The sequence below is a fragment of the Saccostrea echinata genome, unplaced genomic scaffold, assembly GCF_033153115.1.
Source record: "Saccostrea echinata isolate AGI-Se365-2 ecotype Australia unplaced genomic scaffold, CSIRO_AGI_Sech_v1 ptg000024l, whole genome shotgun sequence".
Lineage (NCBI taxonomy): Eukaryota > Metazoa > Mollusca > Bivalvia > Ostreida > Ostreidae > Saccostrea > Saccostrea echinata.
The window spans coordinates 4,137,501-4,158,228 of record NW_026889773.1 but is presented as its reverse complement, the minus strand read 5'-3'; the positions used below and the strand labels follow the sequence as shown (position 1 = coordinate 4,158,228).

The window sequence follows — 20,728 nt, the reverse complement described above, 5'->3', positions numbered from 1 at the left end:
CTTAAACAAAACACATAGCTGATTGAGAACAATCAAATAGTATGTCTTTATTTTAAAAACAAAGTATTTGGACCCTTTTTAAAATGATAATTTAAAATGGATTGCCTCCCGAAGTTTCACAATCGACGTTTGAATTAATGAAAGAAGGCGTTCCTAGCTGCACTTCCGGTTAAATAGCTGAGCGAAAACGTGAGTCTTGGAAAATGATTGTTGGGATACAATGAGAGAAATACAGAGTCAAGAGCTTGCCAACTGCACTGCATGGATTAGTCATACCGGTATCCGTCGGAACATGATAGATAGATTTATAGGTAAGGTTTGTGAAATTTTCTAAGATAGAGTTTATCCTAAATGTTTAATTAAAGAAAACTATGTTGATGGTGTGACAGTTGGAGCGAGTGCATATGTGTATAAATTACTGGATAGATCTACAATGTACCTTTTTAGCTGAAATTTATATATGCCTCTAAACCACACGAGACAGACTGTGATGTCACATCATGTCAGACTTAACAGGTCCAGCACAATACCCTGATAAAGGTATATAGCTTGATAAAGCTATATAGCTTTATCAAGGTATTACAAATACCTTGATCAAGGTATTTTATGAAATGAAAATACAAAAAAATCCTTAAATAAAATAAATACTGAAAGTCGAGTTCTGAGTTGTTCTCAGTAAATTCACTCGTGCATGTAAAGTACTCAAACACCAAGAAATCAGTATAAAAGCATGTCGTGTTAGGGGACGTTCTTATATGCTGTCTTTTTGATACCTGAGTACTTTTCATGCACGAGTGAACACACTGACCACAACTCATAATTCGACTTTTAAATTTAATTTTTTTAGGATTTTTTTTTATTTTCATTACATAAAATACGTTGATCAAGGTATTTGTAATACCTTGATAAAGGTATATAGCTTTATCAAGCTATATACCTTTATCGGGGTATTGTGCTGGACCTGCTTAAGTTGCATTTCCATATTGAAGTGTAAAAGGGGCAAATATCGAAGAAGGAGCGTTTAATCTACTATCTATTTGCTATTTCTATTAAAGAAAGGCATACATGTACATGTGATTCTCCCGCCTGGAGGTAAAATCTTATATTTCAACCCCATCATTCCTGATTAATTTTCAAATCTCTTCCGTGTTACTGGTTACAATTGAACACTGGTTAAAGTCAGCACTTAATTCTTGCCATATATGAGAAACTTAGGTAACAATTCCAGTGTGATAAATTGTCACAGCAGCTGGCAGCCAGGCACTGCAGGAATCTTCGTGAGGTCAGTTGTAAAATATGGGTTGTAAAAGTGTAGCATTGTAATCATTGTAAAAATGGTTATATTGAAAGGGTTGAAAGTTTGATGATGTGGTATATTATAAAAATGGCAAGTGAAAGCTTTGACAATCTACTAGTATCTAACAGTGCTCTTTAAAGGTGCTTAGACAGTGATTTGAACTTGATGTTTTCTCAAATTTTCTGTATAATATCACGACTTATACAGGTAACTCTTGATGGCTCAAACTTTAATCTCTCAAAGTTCTTGATCGCTTGAAGTGAGTCTCCAGTCCCAAATTTTTCCCCTATATAACTAAGCATTTACTCTTGATTTCTCGAACTTTTGATCTCTCGAAACCCTTGATCCCTTGAAGTCAAAATGCAATCCTGCTATGCATATTCTATTAGAATTTACCCTCGTCGATACCTCGAAGTGGCTATGTGTATACAAGGTTATATAATTAGCACGTTTACCTGGACATTTAAAAGGCCTCAGGCAGAAGACGCGGGTCTTGAGGAACGGGATGTTTATTCAGGTGACACTTATACTGCAAGGTGATAATTGATTTATAATTAATCATATTTTGCCTATATGCTATTAAAATAATTATCATCGACTGTCTTACAATAATTTAGAGACGCAGTGTCAGTGAAAAGTAGTAATTGATTAAAAGACGAAACACCAATTCAAATTTTTATTTCGAGTCAGTGTCAAAGCTAAACGAAATATGAAAAAGCAGAAACAGTCTCAATGTCAATTTGACAACTATTATTGGACAAATACTTACAGAACTGCGTTCAATGATCATGTTTTGAATAGTCAGTGCTATGTACATGTATGAAGCTGTAAAATGTCATTTTCATATTTCGAATGCGTAGTATGATGTCCGTATTACAAAGAATAAATAAATATACATGATATGACAATAAACATTTTTTGCTTTACTCAGATTAATGAAATATTCATCTAAATTACAAAAAAAAATCATTGTTTTATAAAAACCATGTGTAAAAGGTAAGCACTGCATTAAAATCATTACATCCGGTAAGACTTATTTTAAAACCTGTCAACAAACCCGGAAAATTCCGGACTCTTGAAAACTCAAACTCTTGATCTCTCGAAGTTTTTCCTCGAGGACTTCGAGGTATCGAGAGTTACCTGTATATTGCAATAGCATTTCACACAAAAATATAATTAAAAACTTATTTTATCTGGAAATTATTGGAACTACCAATTCCGGGACGCGTTTGATTAAAACATCTTTCTTTGCACTTACACAAATTTTAACTTTGAAACGTAAACTGTTTTTGTAAACAGGGCACAAGCTCTGTTACTGTTAATGTTTACAATTCACCAGGTGTGTTCAATTGTTAAACTCTGCACACACCACTGATCACGGACTTACAATACTGTGAGTGGGTTTAGCTTTCGAACATTTCTAGTCTGAAATTTCTGGGTTATAGTTTTAATATTTTTCATTAATACACAACAAAATTGCCACTTTTCTTAAGTATTAAGAATAAAATTAAAATATGTGAAAGCTCAAGGATGTGTCAATCCAAAGCGTCCAGAAATTCGAAGTTTTAATAACTTCGAGATGAAATAAAATTTTTATTATATTTTAGTATGAAATGCTATAGCCACATATAAGTCATGAAATTATACAGAAAATTTGAGAAAATATTAACTTCAAATCTGAGTCCAAGCACCTTTAACAGGAATATAAAAGTTGACAAGTGGAAACTTTGACGATTATTAGAAATTCATCCATTTTGTCAATGTTTCCACATTGTCAGTTTCCACTTTAACAGTAGTTTGATAAAATTCTCTTATGCCAACCAAATGCTGCAGTGGTCATGAGCTTCATATGTATGACTTTTCCTACCAACTTAACAGGGATCTGCATTTTCTGGGAGAGGTCCAAGGTCTCATTTACTTAATAACTCTGCAATTTCGGGGGGGGTGGAGGCTGTACCGAATCCCCCCTCCCCCTCTAAATCCATGCATGTTTTGCAATAATTATTAAATAAAAATGATCTTTTCTTATTTTATTCAAGCTTACATTTATATGCAGAATGTACATAACTATGATAAATAACCAAAAGAAAAAGTTCTTGTTGATTTAATTACTGTTATATGCACTAAAATGCACCCATACAACAGCTGTCACCTTACTGTTTGGCACAATCGCAAATGTTTCTGACATCTTGGACTTAATATTTCATTATAGAAATCCCAACAAAGTCCAAGCATTATTCTTGTACATGTATATCAGTACTGAAAAAACATATCGTAATATATTTTTTGTCAACAATACACCAGAATAATACACCAGAATATTGGTATTATTAAGGAGCCCTGATTGTGGGTACCAAGGTGTACTGCAGATAAAATTCTTTTGGATCAATTTGCAGTATATATATGTAGTCTGAATCTTCTCTTCGCCAAGGTGTTGTTATAAGAGTTCACTCCCCTCACTATAAAAATTAAATCATTATTTTTTGTGCTGATCCTATTTTTTATGTGTTCGTTGTTAATGAGATATATTTCTACAATTATATCATACAATTATATCATATATTACAATATCATACAATTATACTATATTGAATGCATTCATTGTTTTCTAATATTTTTTTTTAAATTTTATTTTTTGATTTTTTTTATTGCTCTAAACAACAAAAGATTAAATCTGATTAGAATTAAAAGAAAGGTTATGTTTTCTGTCAAATTTTATTTAAACATGTTCAAATTGAAATGTACACCAATTAAACTACTCAAAGAAAGTATTCAATCCTTCTGATAAGTCTAACTTTTATATGATTGACAGGATACAGATTATAGAAGATTCCAAGGAAAACAACTACAGAACTAAGGATGTCAGCGGGAAGAACAATCCTTACAAACAATGTCGCTAAAGATCGAATGATCACCAAATTTCCACAGGTATATCCAGTCCTTACAAACAATGTCACTAAAGACCGAATGATCACCAAATTTCCACAGGTATATCCAGTCCTTACAAACAATGTCACTAAAGACCGAATGATCACCAAATTTCCACAGGTATTTATTATCCAATCCTTACAAACAATGTCGCTAAAGATCGAATGATCACCAAATTTCCACAGGTATTTATTATCCAATCCTTACAAACAATGTCGCTAAAGACCGAATGATCACCAAATTTCCACAGGTATATCCAGTCCTTACAAACAATGTCGCTAAAGACCGAATGATCACCAAATTTCCACAGGTATATCCAGTCCTTACAAACAATGTCACTAAAGACCGAATGATCACCAAATTTCCACAGGTATTTATTATCCAATCCTTACAAACAATGTCGCTAAAGACCGAATGATCACCAAATTTCCACAGGTATTTATTATCCAATCCTTACAAACAATGTCGCTAAAGACCGAATGATCACCAAATTTCCACAGGTATTTATTATCCAATCCTTACAAACAATGTCGCTAAAGACCGAATGATCACCAAATTTCCACAGGTATTTATTATCCAATCCTTACAAACAATGTCGCTAAAGACCGAATGATCACCAAATTTCCACAGGTATTTTTTATCCAATCCTTACAAACAATGTCGCTAAAGACCGAATGATCACCAAATTTCCACAGGTATTTATTATCCAATCCTTACAAACAATGTCGCTAAAGACCGAATGATCACCAAATTTCCACAGGTATTTTTTATCCAATCCTTACAAACAATGTCGCTAAAGACCGAATGATCACCAAATTTCCACAGGTATTTATTATCCAATCCTTACAAACAATGTCGCTAAAGACCGAATGATCACCAAATTTCCACAGGTATATCCAGTCCTTACAAACAATGTCACTAAAGACCGAATGATCACCAAATTTCCACAGGTATTTATTATCCAATCCTTGCAAACAATGTCACTAAAGACTGAATGATCACCAAATTTCCACAGGTATTTATTACCCAATCCTTACAAACAATGTCGCTAAAGACCGAATGATCACCAAATTTCCACAGGTATTTATTATCCAATCCTTGCAAACAATGTCGCTAAAGACCGAATGATCACCAAATTTCCACAGGTATTTATTATCCAATCCATACAAACAATGTCGCTAAAGACCGAATGATCACCAAATTTCCACAGGTATTTATTATCCAATCCTTACAAACATTGTTGCTAAGGACCGAATGATCACCAAATTTCCACAGGTATTTTTTATCCAATCCTTACAAACAATGTCGCTAAAGACCGAATGATCACCAAATTTCCACAGGTTTTTTTATCCAATCCTTACAAACAATGTCACTAAAGACTGAATGATCACCAAATTTCCACAGGTATTTTTTATCCACATCTGTGTAATATCTCTAAATTTACCATTAATATTTCTTATGAGAAATATTTTAAAGATCTACCTTAGTAATTGAAATATATATAAATAAGGCATGTTATAATATGTTTATTTGTTTGTTGACGGTTGTGTGAGGGCTATTATTGAGACATTGTGATTATTCTCCTTTCTAATGAACGTCTTTTTGGTGAAAATTGGCAGATATTTTTAATAAACTCAAAAAATAAATCAACACGATTAAGGAAAGAAATATTTCAGAAATATTTTCTCTTTTCCATGGTATATCAATGTATCCATGGTAGGTAATGAAAATCAGTAACTACTATGTACAAAATTCTGGTGCACGAGTCGTAAGTTTGAAAATTATTTAAATTTATATGTAATATTTCTATTTTATTTTGACTTCATTTATGCAAGTTTGATAGAATTTAGACAAGAAATACAGAAATTATAAATAATTTTCATCATGGTACAGAAATCTTCATGATTATAACAGCAATGTAAAAACACATCTAGAGGTTGTTTTTTTTTCATTAGTATAATTTTTTTTTCGTACAAATTAATCAACCAGAGTGAAAATAAAGGTGCCAGATGACCTTCAATGACCTTCAATTATTGTAGACTAAATAACATTGATCTGCGGTACAAAAGTCGATAGAGCATGATGCTAGTCAAACTGAACATGATGCTTCATGTAATTTTACATTGGGGTAGCAAAAAGACAATTGTGTTTGTTTAAAGAATCATTTTTAGCTCACCTGAGCTGAAGACTCAAGTGTGCTTTTCTGATCACTTTTTGTCCGTCTGTCTGTCTGTAAATCATGTCCACCGGGGGTAGGGTGGGGCCACAATGGGGGATCAAAGTTTTACATAGAAATCTATAGGAAAATATCTTTAAAAATCTTCTTCTTAAGAACAGCAAAGCCATGATTGATCATATTTATATGGAGGCACCCTCAGGTAGTGTAAATTCAAGTTTGTTCCAATAATGACCCCTGGGGGTTGGATGGGGCCAGAACGGGTGATCAAAGTTTAGCATAGAAATACATAGGAAAATTCTTTAAAAATGTTTTTGTCAAGAACAGCAAAGTCATGATCGATCACATTTTAATGGAAGCATCCTCAGGTAGTATAGATTCAATTTTTTCAAGTTATAACCCCCGGGGGTGGGGTAACAATTGGTGATCAAAGTTATTCAAAGGAGTATATGGGGAAAAAACTTTAAAAATCTTCTTCTGAAGAACAGCAAAACTTTGATTAGTCATATTTATATGGAAGCATCCTCAAGTAGTGTAGATTCAAATTTGTTCAAATCATTACCCCCAGGGGTAGGGTGGGGCCACAATGGGGGATCAAAGTTTTACATAGGAATATATTGGAAAAAATCTTTTTCTCAAGAACAGAAAAATCATGATTATTCAAATTGATATGGAGAGGCATCCTCAGGTAGTGTAGAATCAAATTTGGTCAAATGAGGACCGGGGGGGGGGGGGGGGGGGGGGGCAATGGGGGATCAAATTTTTACAAATGAATATATAGGAAAAAAGCTTCTGCTCAAGAACAGCAAAGCCATTTGTTATATTGATATGGAAACATCATCAGGTAGTTTAAAATTCAAGTCCCCCCATGTAAACTTTTCAATAATGAACTGATTTTTGCTTTTTTCTTAACCAGTGTGCTCAGGTGAGCGATGTGGCCCATGGGCCTCTTGTTAAAAAAATGGGAGAGTTTGTTGTTCTATAAATGATGACAGAAAAAGAAGAGTTAATGCTTCCTGATTGTTTCAACAAAAGAAAAAAAATCTATGATTGACGTGACATTAAAGTGGCAAAGCGATGCTGCTCCAGGCCAATGGACGTATGCAAGTTTATAATTTCACCTGGACTTATCTGATCATCCTATTAACTAGAGATCTGTTGACAAATTTTCATGAATTTATCGCTTTCTCTTGAGGAGTAAAAAAAAAAAGCCTTAATAATTTCTGAACAGGCCTCATATATTTCGTGGCCAAACTGTTACTGATGTAAAAGCATCATAGTCATCTTTAAGTGCTTGAATTTTTTTTCTTTTTACCATATTCATATTTTTCACTAGATAACATGAATCTTTAGAATTGATATTCTTAATCAGGCATTCCATCCAGATGCCACTCCATACCAGAAAATGAACTTTCATCCCAAAGTGAGACAGGCATGTGGTGAAAACAAAACAGGGAGAGTGGGGTAAGTGGTGAAAACAAAACAAAGAGAGTGGGGTAAGTGGTGAAAACAGAACAGGGAGAGTGGGGTAAGTGGTGAACACAAAACAGAGTGGGGTAAGTGGTGAAAACAAAACAGGGAGAGTGGGTAAGTGGTGAACACAGAACAGAGAGAGTGGGGTAAGTGGTGAACACAAAACAGAGAGAGTGGGGTAAGTGGTGAAAACAGAACAGGGAGAGTGGGGTAAATGGTGAAAACAAAACAGAGAGAGTGGGGTAAGTGATGAAAACAAAACAGAGAGAGTGGGGTAAGTGGTGAAAACAGAACAGGGAGAGTGGGGTGGGTGGTGAATACAAAACAGAGTGGGGTAAGTGGTGAAAACAAAACAGGGAGAGTGGGGTAAGTGGTGAAAACAGAACAGAGAGAGTGGGGTAAGTGGTGAAAACAAAACAGAGAGAGTGGGGTAAGTGGTGAAAACAGAACAGGGAGAGTGGGGTAAGTGGTGAAAACAAAACAGAGAGAGTGGGGTAAGTGATGAAAACAAAACAGAGAGAGTGGGGTAAGTGGTGAAAACAGAACAGAGAGAGTGGGGTAAGTGATGAAAACAGAACAGGGAGAGTGGGGTAAGTGGTGAAAACAAAACAGAGAGTGGGGTAAGTTATGAAAACAAAACAGGGAGAGTGGGGTAAGTGGTGAAAACAAAACAGAGAGAGTGGGGTAAGTGATGAAAACAAAACAGGGAGAGTGGGGTAAGTGGTGAAAACAAAACAGAGAGTTGGGTAAGTGGTGAAAACAGAACAGGGAGAGTGGGGTAAGTGATGAAAACAAAACAGGGAGAGTGGGGTAAGTGGTGAAAACAGAACAGAAAGAGTGGGGTAAGTGGTGAAAACAGAACAGGAAGAGTGGGGTAAGTGGTGAAAACAGAACAGGGAGAGTGGGGTAAGTGGTGAAAACAAAACAGAGAGAGTGGGGTAAGTAGTGAAAACAGAACAGGAAGAGTGGGGTAAGTGATGAAAACAGAACAGAGAGAGTGGGGTAAGTGGTGAAAACAGAACAGAGAGAGTGGGGTAAGTGGTGAAAACAAAACAGAGAGAGTGTGGTAAGTGATGAAAACAGAACAGAGACAGTGGGGTAAGTGGTGAAAACAGAACAGGGAGAATGGGGTAAGTGGTGAAAACAGAACAGGAAGAGTGGGGTAAGTGATGAAAACAAAACTGGAAGAGTGGGGTAAGTGGTGAAAACAAGACAGGGAGAGTGGGGTAAGTGATGAAAACAAAACAGAGAGAGTGTGGTAAGTGATGAAAACAGAACAGGGAGAGTGGGGTAAGTGGTGAAAACAGAACAGGAAGAGTGGGGTAAGTGGTGAAAACAGAACAGAGAGAGTGGGGTAAGTGATGAAAACAGAACAGAGAGAGTGGGGTAAGTGGTGAAAACAGAACAGAGAGAGTGTGGTAAGTGATGAAAACAGAACAGGGAGAGTGGGGTAAGTGATGAAAACAGAACAGGGAGAGTGGGGTAAGTGGTGAAAACAGAATAGGGAGAGTGGGGTAAGTGATGAAAACAGAACAGAGAGAGTGGGGTAAGTGATGAAAACAGAACAGGGAGAGTGGGGTAAGTGATGAAAACAGAACAGGGAGAGTGGGGTAAGTGGTGAAAACAGAATAGGGAGAGTGGGGTAAGTGATGAAAACAAAACAGGGAGAGTGGGGTACGTCTCATGAGCTGAAAATTGGTTAAAATGTCATTTATCAGATAAATCTGTCACATGATGAAAACAGAAAAACTCATTGAAAGGTTAAAAAGTCTGACAGAGAATGGGTGTCATCATGTCATTCAAATAAAAGATTTTGTTCTTTCTTGCAATAATTTTACATTTCAAAGTTTAAGCAGTTTTTGGTCACTTGGTATTTTTTTTTTTCAGGTTGAAGATTTGTAAAGCTGTGTTGGTTGGGGATGTTTCTGTTGGAAAAACAAGCTTAGTCAACAGGTAAACATCTAATTATGAACTTACATTTTTTTAAGTTTCATAAAGGTTCATCATCATTTTACTCAAATTGTATCAAAATAATAATGACATATACCACTTACCTTTTTGTCTCTGTTAAGGCATTTACTTATCTGGTTAGTACATTTTAATAAATGGTTTATAATTTCTTTTACATTGTTGAAAACTTACATATTATCCATTTGGCTTCTTGGCTGCCTGGAATTTCATACACTGGATATTACCCTGACTACAACTAGAGTGATTAATGATATGTACATATGTATGTATGTGTTTTTAGATTTTGTCATGATGTTTTTGACCGTGACTACAAGGCTACAATAGGAGTTGACTTTGAAGTGGAAAAATTCTCCATCTTGTCTGTTCCCTTTACCCTCCAAATGTAAGTTCAGAATTAACAATTTTTTTTTATCATGTCCTGTCATTATATCAACTTTCCTTTTGTTTAAGGCTGAGGTGGCATACATATATAGTGAAATGTGTATGCTTAAGTAAGTTTAAAATCTCTCCTTCCTAAATAAAATCCTAATGAATCTTTCTCAATTGATCATTTAAGAATTTTTTGTTGACAGATGGGACACAGCTGGGCAAGAGAGATTCAGATGTATAGCTGCCTCCTACTACAGAGGAACTAATGGTAAGTCAAGAGAGATTCCAATGTATAGCTGTCTTCTACTACAGAGAAACTAATGGTAAGTCACGAGAAACTCAAATGTATACCTGTCTTCTACTACAGTCTACAGAGAACTTAAAGGTAAGTCATGAGAGATTCAAATGTATACATGTAGCTGCCTCCTACTATAGAGGAACTAATGGTAAGTCTAGAGAGATTCCAATGTATAGATGCCTCCTATTATAGAGGAACTAATGGTAAGTCATGAGAGATCCAAATGTACGAGGGCTGTTCGAAAATTATTGAGACAATTTCTTTTACTCCACAAGTGACAGAGATAAATTCATGAAAATTCGTCAACATTTTATAAAGAACAAATAAAAGAATTGTGCAAAATTTCTTATTTATAGGATAATTAAATAAGTTCCGGTGAAATTATAAATAAGTATATGTCTATTGACCTGGAGCAGCATCGCTACGTTATTTTAACGTCAGGTCAGCCGATATTTTCTCATTGTGAAATGATCGGGAAGCGTTCAATCTACTTTCTCTGTCATTGCATATAACATTCAAAAATTCAAACTGTCTCTTATAATTCTTCAACGATTCCTTAAAAAAATAAAATAAAACGTGTGCTGTTGCTACCCGAGTGTAAAATATACACGAAGTGTCATATACAGGTTGACTTAGTATCATGCAGTACCGAGTTATGCAGCGCGGGTCAATGTTATTTAGTCCGAAATAATTGATGGTCGGCCGGAGCCTTTGTTTTTACTCTGGTTGAATTATTTGTAAGAAAAAATAAACCAATGAAAAAAATAAAACCATAGACATGTTTTATTGCGTTGTTATTGTTTTAGCAGGTCGTTTAGTGTGGACAAGAGTTTCAATACCGCTACACAAAATTTTAGGTATGCTCGCTGCTCCGCCTTGACGTCAAAATCCGTTTTGTCGTCGTTATGAGATTGCTATATCGCGCCTAAATTTTTTGTATGATCACCGTATTTCTGATCGAAATTCAAGCAAACTTGCACGAAATGAAGTCAAAATAAAAATGAAAAATTATATACATAATTTGAATTATTTTCTCTCTTACTATGGGTCCACTGGAAGTTTTAACGTTGGTGTTACATATTTTCAATATCTGATTTCGTGACTGCGCCGGGTACCCCTACCATTGACACATTTATATACCAATGAAAAGAAGAAATAAAATATTTTTAAAATGTTTCTTGCTTTTATTAATTCTTAGTGTTTGTCAAACGTATATGCAAATTTTCACCGAAAAACGTTCATTAGAAAGAAGAATATACACATTGTCTCAATAATTTCCGAACAGCCCTCGTATACATATAGCTGCCTATTATAGAGGAACTAATGGTAAGTCAAGAGAGATCCAAATGTGTAGCTGCATCCTACTACAGAGGAACTAATGGTACAGTCCCCGAAACGTTCTACTTTCCCACTTGAATGATGAGCGAACGCTTAACGAAAGGTGAACGAACGCAGAGCGAACGGTGAGTGAACGATGTGTGAACGCTGAACGCAACTTGGTGAACGATGTGTGAACGCTGAACGGTGAGCGAACGCAGAACGCGAACGGAGCGCAAACGCGAACGCAAAGTGAACGGTGAACGAACGGTGAATTGAACGCAAGATGAACGATAGCCTGGTTCCCTGTCCCTGTTTTGCTTCCTGTACTCTGCGTCACTAGGCAAGGATGAGCCAGGGGACCAGGCTAGATGAACGATTTATTCGGAATGCCTCTGATTTTTTCCTTGCATTGAAACTATTCTATTGTATTCTAATGCCAGGTGACAAAAAAATAAATAAATAAACAAATTGATGAATAAATAAATAAAATATATAAATGCTACAAAATTGTCCTAAGAAATTATAGACGAAACATGCACATTAAGTAAAACTAAGTTTTTTTTTACTTGTATGATGTTTAAATTCAACTTTTTAATCACACGATTTTTATCGCTGTAAAACATTGTAATTGTTACCGAACGCTGCAGTATAAAAGATAAAATTATTTTAGCTTGAAAATAAATATGTTTATTCTTATTTGATATAAAAAAAAACAGTACAAAAAAGAGAAAACTTCTGACTTATAGAATGAATTATAACGGTTGTTATATCCATTCATATATATTTCCGGAAGGCGATTCCGTGTAAAGTAATGAAAAAAAAAATAACAAAGGTCTGTGGACGTACTGCAAAAATACACTCGCATTTTAGATTTTTAATGCAATAATATTTTTATGAGTGATTTCTATTTTTTATGATGATTTATTAAGCAAAACTTCTACATGTACATGTACCTGTAGACATTTCCCCGTGATTATACTCGGACAAGATTATACAAAGAGGCATACATATTCATGTTATTTGTTATAGATTAAAATTTCAGAACTTGATATTTAAGCAATTTGCTGTCATAGTTTTTATCAAGCAGACAAAAGAGAGAGAGTGAGAGAGAGAGATTCCGTTTTACCCCCCCCCCCCTTTCAGGCTTCACCAAATGTTTGTACCGATATCAAACAAAAATTCTTCATTTTTTCCTAAATATATCAGGCAATGAAAGAAACTTTTTTTTTATCAACAAATCCATTTGTTTGACAGTCATACTCGTTCTTTTTTTCCTGCTTCAAGTTCACACGAAGTCCACGTGCTTGTCCTGTCAATCAAAATCATTCGATACTGTGCAGGTGTGAAAGTCTCGTCAAACGAAGACGAAGTGCTAGTATCTGCAACAAGTTATTATTTTTTAAAAAATCATTTCTAGATTTATTTCCAACATTTCAAAATAAATAAATAATTAAAATACATTGAGCATTATCGCTTCAATTTGAAACATACTCGCTGCCAATTAAAAATACCACCGCCGACACGTGTATATTTTGGACTACTATTGTTTAATGAATTTTTTAGATGCATTTTTTTTTGAAACTGAAATTTTTGTGGTACAAAACACATTAACTCCTTTTTAAATGTTTATAAAATATACTGGAAATACTGACTAAGTAACCGATTTAGGAGAAAAAGGGGTGGGGGGCGGGGGCTCTTAATCATATCGAATGGCAAACATATAAAGTTACAGTGAAGGAAGAATTTATTTTCTCTATAACTAGAGACTTTATATTATAATAGTAGAGAAAATCTGTAGTGTATTACATTTAAAATAAAGATTTTTATTACCACACTATTAATTTAATTCGCTCCAAAGATATTTAATTAACAAGATATCCGCTGTACTATGTATAATTCTCAGAACTAGTTCTATCATTTTTTTTTCTGTAGTAATTGAAAAAAAAATATGTGTTTAAATAAAAATAAATATTTTCGTAATTTTGCTGCAGTGTTAGAAATAAATATTTTTTTGTAATTTTGCTGCAGTTTGTTACTTAATTAACTACGATTATCTCTCTATTAACGATTTGTCGTCTATAACATAACAACAAAATGTTGCAGTACTTTTAAGTATCTATATATCGCCCGTATTTCAATTAAATTTTTCAGCATCGTTCTACATACATGTAGGTACATACTTATAAAAACATTTATTTCCCAGAGTAGATTAATAAATAACCTTACAGCCAAGTTAGAATAATAAAAGAGATAATGTTAGAATATTGTGGATATATTTTCCAATGAGATGACGATTCTTTAAACACGATATGTTAATTAATAAATTAAAAAACCCGTAAATCCTTACTTACAAAAAGATAAGTCCTTTCACTTCGGAGTTCCGAATGACCCTGAAGACTGAACGATAAGTGAACGCTGAACGCAAGGTGAACGCTAAGTGAACGAACGGAGAGCGAACGCTGAACGCTATGTGAACGGTGAACGCGAGCGCATGGTGAACGCAGAACGCAAAACTGTGAACGGAGAGCGAACGGTGAACGCACGGTGAACGAACGGTGAACGCACGCTGAACGAATGGTGAGCGAACGGAAAAATGGGAAAGTAGAACGTTTCAGGGACTGTAAGTCACGAGAGACTCAAATGTATAGCTGCCTCCTACTACAGATGAATTACATGTAATGGTAAGTCATGAGAGATTCCAATGTATAGCTGCCTCCTACTACAGAGGAACTAATGGTAAGTCAAGAGAGATTCAAATGTATAGCTGCCTCCTACTACAGAGGAACTAATTGGTAAGTCATGAGAGATTCAAATGTATAGCTGGCTCCTACTACAGAGGAACTAATTGGTAAGTCAAGAGAGATTCAAATGTATAGCTGCATCCTACTACAGAGGAACTAATTGGTAAGTCATGAGAGATTCAAATGTATAGCTGGCTCCTACTACAGAGGAACTAATGGTAAGTCATGAGAGATTCCAATGTATAGCTGCCTCCTACTACAGAGGAACTAATGGTAAGTCAAGAGAGATTCAAATGTATAGCTGCATCCTACTACAGAGGAACTAATGGTAAGTCATGAGAGATTCCAATGTATAGCTGCCTCCTACTACAGAGGAACTAATGGTAAGTCAAGAGAGATTCAAATGTATAGCTGCATCCTACTACAGAGGAACTAATGGTAAGTCATGAGAGATCCAAATGTATAGCTGCCTCCTACTACAGAGGAACTAATGGTAAGTCAAGAGAGATCCAAATGTATAGCTGCCTCCTACTACAGAGGAACTAATGGTAAGTCAAGAGAGATTCAAATGTATAGCTGCCTTCTACTACAGAGGAACTAATGGTAAGTCAAGAGAGATTCAAATGTATAGCTGCATCCTACTACAGAGGAACTAATTGGTAAGTCATGAGAGATTCCAATGTATAGCTGCCTCCTACTATAGAGGAACTACCAGGTAATGGTAAGTCAAGAGAGATTCAAATGTATAGCTGCCTATTTCTATAGCCTGGTTCCCTGGCTCATCCTTGCCAAGGCAGGAGAGCCAGGTGGATTACAATTGATGCCGTCCTTTGAATGGTCAGAACAATTCACGTTAAATTCTGGATTTTGAGTCATTGCCGTTAACCACGGAAATAAATATTGACATCGCAATGATACATTGCATCGATTGTGTAGAAAAATACGACGTCACAATGAACTTTTACACCGTTAGCGCAGCTAAATACAACGTCACAATGTGCTCAGATTCAGGGCAGATTTGCCCTGAATCCATTGTAGTCCATCTGGCCCTAGTGTCGCGGAGTATATGAAGCATAACAGGGACAGGGAACCAGGCTACCTATTTCTATAGGGGAAATAATGGTAAGTCATGAGAGATTCAAATGTGTAGTATGTAATGCGTATGTCTATTACAATGTCAGTTTGACAGTTGTCACATTTGGTTTACAGTTGTCATGTTTGTTTTACATTCTCTTGTCTGTTTGTTTGTTAGTTTCACAGTTAATTATTGTTTTACAGTTGTTATGTTTGTTTTACATTCTCTTGTCTGTTTGTTTGTTAGTTTCACAGTTTATTATTGTTTTACAGTTGTTATGTTTGTTTTACATTCTCTTGTTTGTTTGTTTGTCAGTTTCACAGTTAATTATTGTTTTACAGTTGTTATGGTAGTGTTTGATCTGAGTGATGAGCGGTCGCTGTCTAACGCCTCCCGATGGATGGCTGATGCTTGTGAGAATGCAGATGAACCTGTTAAGTTTCTCGTGGGAACAAAGAAAGACAAGTTGGTATGTTTCCTTCATGTGATTATTTCAGATTTTAACTCACAATTAAGCTTTCTTTTACCAAATACTGCTGACACAGAAAATATGAAAGTCAGTGTAGTGCTTGGCTGATATGTACATTATACTCTCAAGCCAAGAGATAAATACAACATATCATACAAGTTCTTAATATTTAATAAAATTCTAATATGAAGTGGTACTAGTATATATGTAAATCATTACTTGTTTGATACATGTGTGGTGTAAATAATTTGATTTCTTGCTGCATTAAGATCAATCAGTGATTACTTCTTTAGTCTCCAGCTGCCTATGAGAATGTAGAAAGAAGAGCTGCTGATATTGCTAGGACTCTAGGAGCTGAATACTGGGCAGTGTCCTCTAAATCAGGTGGGTTGTTTTGAGCTGAATACTGGGCAGTGTCCTCTAAATCAGGTGGGTTATTGTGAGCTGAATACAGGGCAGTGTCCTCTAAATCAGGTGGGTTATTGTGAGCTGAATACTGGGCTGTGTCCTCTAAATCAGGTGGGTTATTGTGAGCTGAATACTGGGCTGTATCCTCTAAATCAGGTGGGTTATTGTGAGCTAAATATCTCTTAATCTGGTGAGTTATTTTTGGGCTGAATACTGGGCATTGTCCTCTAAATTAAGTGGGTTATTTTGAGCTGAATACTGGGCAGTTACCTCTAAATCAGGTGATTTATTGTGAGCTGAATACCTGTAAATCAGGTGGGTTATTGTGAGCTGAATACCTGTAAATCAGGTGGGTTATTGTGAGCTGAATACCTGTAAATCAAGTGGGTTAATGTGAGCTGAATACATGTAAATCAGGTGAGTTATTGTGAGAAGAAGATGACATAAATTCAAGTTTTCAATGATTTTGAGAGAAGAAAAGTGTATTTTATGTCAATATTAGATTAAAAGTCATCAAGTGCAGGTCTGCTCCAGCTCTATCTTTTGATATAATGTGTAAAATTATAATATCAATCAAATATGTGAATATTTTTCTAGAGCAAGCTTGTGCTCAATAAATTCTATACTCAAAATTAAACAAATTTTGTCCATTTTGTCCTTTATCTCGAAAATTCCTGGTAAATGAAAATTCACATAGTTTGTGACATCACAGGAATATGCATTGACTATAATCTATTTCCAAACTATAATAATTTTTGTCAATTATTAAGAATCTTCATACAATATAAACAATTGTGTACATTTCTAGAGATTTTCAAAAATTTGCCGTTTTGGGGGGCAAAAATATGCTTTTACCGTATATAGTTTTTTTTCACAATTTCTTTGATATTGGCCTAGTGGTTCTTGATGTGAAAAGTTTGCAAACAACACATGACAGACAGACAGACAGACAGACACAGGACACTTTTTGATCAGAAAAGCTCACTTGAGCCTTTGGTTCAGGTTAGCTTACAAGGTACACATCAACACCATTTTGAATTTTTGTAGGACAGTCTTATCAAATATTTTATATTTTACAGGTGAGAATGTTAATGACTATTTTTCCCGCGTCGTTTGTCTGACTTTTGAGGCAGCTGTGCTCAGAGAATTAGAGTCTTCACCTACACAAACCAAACAGATTGGAAATGACTTGATAAGTAAGTGATCAGTATTTTACACAGATCAGAACACTATTTTTTGATCGATTATTAACAAGTTAATGCTTACATCTTATATAGCACAGGATCGTTTATATGAACAGAGAGGTAGAAAGCTTTTTGCCAGAGACACTTAACCATACATATTCCTGTAACATTTTTTCTTTGTTCCCAGGAATGGAGAAGAATGACCTATATGAAGAAAAGAAAAAGAAATCTGTAAAATGTTGCAATGCTTAGCTTTTATTCTACTCCTCCAAAATCTCTGATTCTATTCCAAGCCATGATTCACTACTTGCCAGAGTCTCCACTGTCTTGGTCATATGTAAGCGATCTTGTATGAATTTTCACTTACAATATAAATAATTGAATCTCATCTGTGTATGGTGTCTCATGCATTATTTATTTTTACCATGATTATGTGCATTTATTTGACTTCAAATATCTAAAGGGTACCATATACTAGATTCCTATTTAATGAAGAAACATTTTTAAAACTTTGTTGCCAAATACAAAAAAAAATGACTACATGGTAATAAAAAAGTGGTTTCATGGTAAAAACAAAAAGATTTCAAGTTCATAAAAGCCCTTAATCAGTGTTGTAAATTCATATATATATTTATATATGGTCTTTAAATACCAATTATTTTTTTTTTCAGTGCATGGCACTAAATTTACATATTGTATGTGTTTACATTGTTGTATGATAAGAAGATTTCTGTATCCACAGACTGTGTTTACATTGTTATAAGATTTCTGAATCTACAGACTGTGTTTACATTGTTGTATGATAAGATTTCTGGATCCATACACTGTGATTTGTGTTGTAAAGGGGTCTCCCAGATTTCAGAGAACCGTCCTTTTTTATCCTGATATTGAATTACTTAACTCTGGATTAATTATATATCTTGGGAATTCATTTTCAATTGGTACCTCATACATGAATTAAAGATTGTTATGTAATTTTATTGTATAATGACATCTTAGCTCAAGAATTACTAGTAGTTACTACTTATAAACACAGCAAAGCAAAAAAACCGTCCTCCATGATTCCATGGTAAGCACGCATCTGTTAACGAAGTAGTTTTCCCCAAGTTTTTTGGTGAATTTTTAGGTACAATGTACTTAAAATCATACTGTGAAATCCCTAATTTTAGTGGAGAGTTTGATTTTGTGGTTTGAAGAGACCCATGAATTCATGGCCACCATAAAATGTTAAAATTTCATATTAAGACAACACTTCACCGATAAATCCCATCAAACTACATTTTTTCTCAAACCACGAAAATTTGACTCCACAAAAATATGGGAATTTACAGTAACTGATAATTAATTTCATTTCTTTTTGAAATCAATTTTGTCATTCCTACTATTATAAGTATTTTCTTTTGCACTGGGGGAATTATTGAAACCATTTATGCATGACATGATTTGACTATCTTTTGGTAGTCACACATTGTGTTGAAAACAATTTGTTATGTGATTTACACATGAAGTTTTATTAAACTTTTATGTTTGATTAAGAAAATCAGGGATGCATTACCTTGTATTTAGGTTATTTACGTTTGAACTTAAGTGTGTTGAATACAGTGGACATGTCAAAGGGAGTCCTATTACCCTTGTATATCATAAAATTTTTTTAGTTCAATTGAGTTTGAGGTAATGAGGTTTAAATTGATAATTTAATGAAATAAAAGAAGAAATAAACAAAAAGTGAAGGAATATTGAGTTTACGATGAGCTAATTGTAATTTTGTAGGGTATTTTGATATTGTTTGTTGATGCTTGTGCTAAAATTTAAATGTTATAGTGCTTGATTTTGTTCCAGTGTGAAATGAATATTTCTAAATGCATTTATTTTACATGTTCAAAAAAAGTTGTGAAATGTTTTATATTTAACTATGCAACTATAAATATTTTGTCCTGGATATTTTTTTTCATGAGGATTAGCTAGTCATATTTTGTGCTAATTCAAATATTCAATAAACCTTGAAGATTATGATATTGATTTATGTTTTAATGAAAAAGTGACATGGTTTTAAAGTTTGCAAACCTTTTAGCTCACCTGATACAAAGGCTTAAGTGAACTTTTCTGATTGAAGAGTGTCCGGCGTCTGTCTGGCATCTGTAAACTTTCCACATTCTTCACTTCTTCTCAAGAACCATTGGGCCAATTTCAAAAAAGTTGTTACAAAGCATCCTTGGATGAAGGGGATTCAATTTTTAGCCCATCTGAGCCAAAGGCTCAAAGAGCTAATGCTATGGCCATTTGTGCGATGTGAGCAAACTTTTTAGAACATGGGCCATAACTCAAGAACCCCTTGGCCAATTATTGTCAAATTTGTCACAGGGTATCCTTGGCCCAAGGCCTCCCGTTTGTACTAAAACTAGGGTTGTGACCCTTAAACAAGGGGAGATAATTAGGGAAATAGAAACAAAAGTAATGGTTGCTAAAAAATCTTCTTCTCAAGAACCACTGGGCAGATTATCACCAAAATTTATACAAAAGGATGAGGATATGTTTTACATTAAAATTTGCATGGGGATTTACCCTGGGGCAAAGGGCGTGGTCTCAAGGTCACTTCAAAGTTGACCAAAAATTACATTTTATTAAAATGTTGATATTTTACTTACTTTAAGGACTAGGATCATCAAATCTTGTCAGTTGATGCATCTAAGGACCTCGTATCATGTTGACTCAAAAGTAGGTCACATTGACCTACTTTTTAGCTCACCTGAGCTGAAAGCTCAAGTGAGCTTTTCTGATCACATTTTGTCCGGCGTCCGTCTGTCTGTCCGTCTGTCCGTCCGTCTGTCTGTAAACTTTTCACATTTTCGACTTCTTCTCAAGAACCACTGGGCCAATTTCAACCAAACTTGCCACGAAGTATTCTTGGGTAAAGGAGAATCAAGTTTGTTCAAATGAAGGGCCACGCCCTCTTTCAAGGGGAGATAATTAGGAATTAGTGAAAAAATAATGGCATCATTTAAAAATCTTCTTCTCAAGA

General features: G+C 34.8%; 1 protein-coding gene across 4 annotated transcripts; it reads left to right on the top strand.

The window, feature by feature from the left end:
• The first annotated feature begins 172 nt into the window (after positions 1 to 172).
• LOC133191833 (ras-related protein Rab-34-like) lies at positions 173 to 19,671 on the top strand. 4 transcript variants are annotated; one of them, XM_061327563.1, is made up of 10 exons: positions 173 to 311; positions 4,110 to 4,225; positions 7,774 to 7,865; positions 9,762 to 9,827; positions 10,126 to 10,227; positions 10,418 to 10,482; positions 15,990 to 16,117; positions 16,411 to 16,501; positions 17,605 to 17,721; positions 17,897 to 19,671. In XM_061327563.1, exons 2-10 carry the CDS (start codon positions 4,157 to 4,159, stop codon positions 17,959 to 17,961), a joined length of 795 nt encoding a protein of 264 aa, XP_061183547.1. In that variant the 5' UTR covers positions 173 to 311; positions 4,110 to 4,156; the 3' UTR covers positions 17,962 to 19,671. The 4 variants fall into 4 exon arrangements, with proteins under 4 accessions (XP_061183547.1, XP_061183550.1, XP_061183548.1 ...); XM_061327566.1 differs by lacking the exons at positions 173 to 311; positions 4,110 to 4,225 and adding an exon at positions 4,364 to 4,410; XM_061327564.1 differs by lacking the exons at positions 173 to 311; positions 4,110 to 4,225 and adding an exon at positions 5,494 to 5,565.
• The last annotated feature ends 1,057 nt before the right edge of the window (positions 19,672 to 20,728 follow it).